The sequence below is a fragment of the Rhagoletis zephyria genome, unplaced genomic scaffold (assembly GCF_001687245.7).
Source record: "Rhagoletis zephyria isolate East Lansing unplaced genomic scaffold, Rhagoletis_zephyria_1.1 Rzeph_scaffold_00860, whole genome shotgun sequence".
Taxonomy (NCBI): Eukaryota; Metazoa; Arthropoda; class Insecta; order Diptera; family Tephritidae; genus Rhagoletis; species Rhagoletis zephyria.
Genome location: NW_016157944.1, coordinates 35,206 through 40,219, shown reverse-complemented (window position 1 = coordinate 40,219; position 5,014 = coordinate 35,206). Strand labels below are relative to the sequence as shown.

The window sequence follows — 5,014 nt, the reverse complement described above, 5'->3', positions numbered from 1 at the left end:
ATAATAGATTGGCGCTTACACATATGTTAGTGTTTGGCCGAGCTTCTCCTCCGATTTGTGGCGTGCGCCTTGATGTTGTCACACAAAGCGGAGGGACCTACAACGCTGACTTCGAACGGTGATTGTATTTTTATGAGAAGCTGTTTTTCATGGCAGAAATACATTCGGAGGTTTGCCATTGCCTGCCGAGGGACGACCGCTGTTAAGAAAAACCTTTTTTCTATATTTTTGCGATGTTGCTTTGACCAGGGCTTGAACCCAGGCATTGTGGAGTGGAAGCGCGCACTGCTTACCACTACACCACAGCGACCGACTAATCCGACCGACCAATCGTGTAACACTGCCTTAAAAGTAGATATGCCAACGAAAACACTTGATGCACTTTAGAAGATCTAACAGCTTCGATTTATTTGATGGCAATTATAAGGATCCTGCCCCAGTGTAATACGGTACGAAAACAAGTTTGTTAGAAAAAGGACTTTGAAGTTTGCAAGTGAATTAAAAAAAAACGAATTGCACTAAAACGGCGGTTACTGTTGCATTAGAAAAAGCGTAGCATCTACTGAAAGAATCCCTAAAATTAAGTTAAGTTTGTTTTACCCCTAGGTCCCTTTTAACTTTTTCTGTCACGTATTGTAGATATATAGTATATATAAATTTATAGTAGTATGAATGTATTTATATAGATGTATTTGATCTCCGTTTTTTTTTATTTCAGAGTCATGCCGAGCATTTGCCGTTTAAATGTGATTATTGTGCTAGACTCTTTAAACACAAAAGATCAAGAGATCGCCATACAAAGCTGCATACTGGAGATCGCCGTTACCGCTGCCCACACTGCGAGGCGGCGTTTTCCCGAAGGTAATACATTTTCACGAGTTCTTATCAGTTAAGTTTTTTATTTATTGTAACCCAACAAAAGTTAAAGTAACGAGAAAGAAGGTAGTGGCCTGGCTATACTAATTTCCGTAAAATCCTTGCCAACAATTGGTGAGCAGTGTTGCCGTTGAGAATTTTCAGAAAGTCGCAAAAAAGGGGCCATTGACGAAAACTAGAGTCACCATATCAGTTTTGCTTTTCCTTACTAGTAATAGAATAAGTCTGTTGAACTTGAAAAGAAAATAGCGGGACAAACTTTTCACAAAACAGGGTTGCAAACGTACACATAAATCGAGAAAAGTTGCATTTCCCTTAAAAGTTTTAAGCGATGCATGTTTTCGTACTTACAGGAGGAAATATTTTTTAATAGCATGGTTCTGTTAACATTTCTCAAAAAAATCTCTGAAACGGGGAAAAGTCGCACATAATTTTGGAAAAGGGTAAAAAAATAAAAATTTTCAAAAGCTCAAAGGTTATTGGCACTTAAAAAGGGTCAAATTGCCCCTTTAATCGCACAACGGCAACACTGTTGGTGGAATGGAATCGGCANTAAAAAAATCTCTGAAACGGGGAGAAGTCGCACATAATTTTGGAAAAGGGTAAAAAAATAAAAGTTTTCAAAAGCTCAAAGGTTATTGGCACTTAAAAAGGGTCAAATTGCCCCTTTAATCGCACAACGGCAACACTGTTGGTGGAATGGAATCGGCACTGGGCATTGTTCCCAACTGGGTAAAATAAAATAGGACGGGAGTTTACCCTTTTAAAACCGAACTTGTCTTGTTCATAGGGAAAACAAAAATTCCGGAATTCCCCTTACCAAAGCTGGACGGTACTAATCTGAACCCTTCCTCCNCTTTAATCGCACAACGGCAACACTGTTGGTGGAATGGAATCGGCACTGGGCATTGTTCCCAACTGGGTAAAATAAAATGGGACGGGAGTTTACCCTTTTAAAACCGAACTTGTCTTGTTCATAGGGAAAACAAAAATTTCGGAATTCCCCTTACCAAAGCTGGACGGTACTAATCTGAACCCTTCCTCCGAGGTGAAATACTTAGGTATTGTCCGTGGCTCCAAACTTACATACTTGAACATGATCATTTACTTAAAACTACCACACGTATTTGTAACAGGTACAGCTGCCGAAGGGGCCCTTAGACTGGGGGAAACAAATTTGTGGAAGCAGACCAACTACGGGTATGCAGCGTTCTTGAAGGTAATTAAAAGTGGACGTCGTAATGGAATCAAGGCCGACTTAGACTGCGAAACTGGTTACCTCACATTAGCCTGGGATTTAAGTTTTAAGATTCACATACACTTTCCAACCCGGTAAGATTGGGAGGTTGCCTCCTGTCGGTAAATTCTGGTATTTCCACCTACACCGATATCTCAAAAATGCAAAAAGGAGTCCTGTCGGGTTTGTACTCCAAGAATCTTCAAAAAGGGCTTACCGCCTGCCAGATAATTGCAGTGCCTTTCAGGCGGAGAAATTAGCCACAGGTAAAGGGGTTTGTCCCATACAAGATATTAAAAATCTCTGTCAGGGTAGTCACTATATTCGTTGACAGCCAGGTGGCATTAAAAACATTAGGCTATAGAGTGGTAAAGTCGAAAGCAGTTCCGAAATGTCGTGTAACGCTCGTTTAACTGAGTCACATCAATTCCAATTTCTTCTGGGTCCTGGACATAGCAACCACAGCCGTAGCCAATGACCTTTGGATCCATTGGGACGACTGTGAGATCTGAGGATCCTCGCGGCCGAGACTCAATAACAGCCGTACTGAGAAACTATTGACAATAAACAAATCTACAGTAAGCGATCATACCGGTGTCATGTGCTATAGCACAAATGCTCCATCGATGGCGTATACCAACAAGCGCCCGCTGCAGTAGTTATCGGGATGAGAATGAAGAAGAATCGATGCACCACTTCTTATGTCAATGCACGGTTGTCCAGAAAAGGATCTAGCGCGTTGGTGTCCTTGTCGCGGGGCTAGATCTTAAGTGGTGACATGGGGGCCCTTAAGGGTTTCTGAACTAAAAGGGATGCTCCGCATGGGAACCTGTGTAGGACATGTGCTTCCGCAGTTTCCGATGTGGAGATTACCGTACCAACAAACCCAGGGGGGCTTCGCGTTTGCGAGGCTACGGGTGTCACAATCGCGGGTACCCCAGTCAAAGGCTACCAATCCTGAGTCGGTCGGAGGGTCAATTGGTAGCAGAGTCTTCGGCTTTCGAAAGTCATACCTAAGACTTTTAAATAAAAAAGGCAACGCGGGCGAGCAGATGCCCCTGGAGTGTGTTCGTCGTCTAGATAAGCAAAACTAGTGATACGAACAAGGCCAAAAGGAAGGCTAGATGTACATGTGATATCGTTCAGCTGGTAAGATTTGCAAGGAAGAATGTGGCCCATCANTACGAACAAGGCCAAAAGGAAGGCTAGATGTACCTGTGATATCGTTCAGCTGGTAAGATTTGCAAGGAAGAATGTGGCCCATCAAGCTATTCGAACGGGTGTACAAAACCTGAAAAGGAGCAATTTCCATGCCTATTGTTGACTCGGGCTGGAAGGCGCTCCCCAGTATGGCTAGTAGGACCTGTGAGATTAGCGAGACGAGCAGAATGAATGAGGAAATGAGCTGGGTGAAAATGCTGAAAACTGTTGGAAAATGTGGAAGATGTTGGATAACGTGAAGGAACGTTGACAATGTTGGAAATGTTGTAAAACACGGTGTAAATTTTGTGGTGAACCGTGGAAAAGTGTAAAAGGAGAAAGCAAATCTTACTAGTTGTGCGGTCAAGTATGTGTATTCTGGTAGGTTTAGTAGGTTGCGTGACTCGAGCTGGTCAAGCAAGTCTGGCTGGCGAGCACTACTCCAGTCTGCTCAGTAAGGTATGGCCCTTCGGGCAGTATCTCGGGGGCTGTTGTTTAATACCTAAATGCGGGTAGAACTAGCAAAGGTTCAATGTGCAGTTGCATTGCAACCGGGTGCCGGGACCCAAAGAACGGCAGAGATTTAGGTAGGTTTCGGCTTTACCAAAGTGATAAGTGTGTCCGTCCCACACTTCCTTTGGTACTGAAGTGCTTGCATTTCAGGGCAATGATTAAGGCACGAATTAATCCATGAGCTTAACGGGCTCTGTGTAGTTTAGACCGTATACTACGGTAGGTAACCACAATAAACCTGAACTACATCTGTCCAGAAAAGGCGTTTCAAGCATTTGGTGTCAGTAGCTTGGTGGAGATAGTGGAAGTGAAAACACCGAACAGTCACTTCATCCGGGATAGTAAATGTTTGTCTGAATTTATACTGACAGGATGGATTAACTTCGGTTAGAAGGATGTGCCCCCTCTTGGCACTCACTCTTCTTCTTCTTTATTGGCGCTGTAACCGCCTAAGCGAGTCAAAAACAGCACGCCAGTCATTTATCTTCTGTGCCAACTGACGCCAATGCCAAGTGAAGCCAAGTCCTTCTCCATATGTCCTTTCCCTTTCCTCTATTATCAGCATCGCGGCTCGCGTTGAATACTTTCAGAGCAGGAGCGTTTCTGTCCATTCGAACGACATGGCCAAGTCAGCGGAGCCGCTGAATTTTAATTCGCTGCACTATGTCTATGTCGTTGTAAAGCTCATAGAGCTATCGTTAAGTCGCCTTCGGTACTCGCCATCACTAACGCGTAAAGTCCATAAATCTTTCGCAGAATCTTTCTCGAAAGCTCCAAGATCCGCTTCATGTGATGTTGTCATTTTCCATGCCTCCGCGCCATACACCATCACAGGCATGATGAGTGACTTATAGAGTATGATCTTTGTACGACGAGAGAGGACTTAACTTCTCAATTGCCTACTCAGCCCAAAGTAGCACTTGTTGGCAAGAGTGATTCTCCGTTCGATTTCAACGCTGACAGTATTATTCGTGTTAATGCCGGTTCCCAAATAAACGAGGTCATCTACTTTTTATACCCGAGCGCACTTGTGCACAAGGGTATTATAACTTTGTTCACATAACGGTTGTTTGTAACAGGCAAGGAGATATCTTAACGAAACTTGGTACGTGCACTTCTTTTGGGCGTAGGACGGATGGTATTGAAAATGGGCGAAATCGGACAATAACCACGCCTACCTCCCATATA

The 5,014-nt window shown here is 43.6% G+C and overlaps 1 protein-coding gene across 1 annotated transcript in view; it reads left to right on the top strand.

Annotated features, from left to right (window-relative positions):
* L (zinc finger protein Lobe) overlaps positions 1–5,014 on the top strand; it is an 83,101-nt gene that overhangs the window by 71,415 nt on the left and 6,672 nt on the right. The window contains exon 3 of the mRNA XM_017614591.1: positions 719–861. Within this exon, the coding sequence (XP_017470080.1) occupies positions 719–861 (143 nt within the window). The remainder of the gene's footprint in view (positions 1–718; positions 862–5,014) is intronic.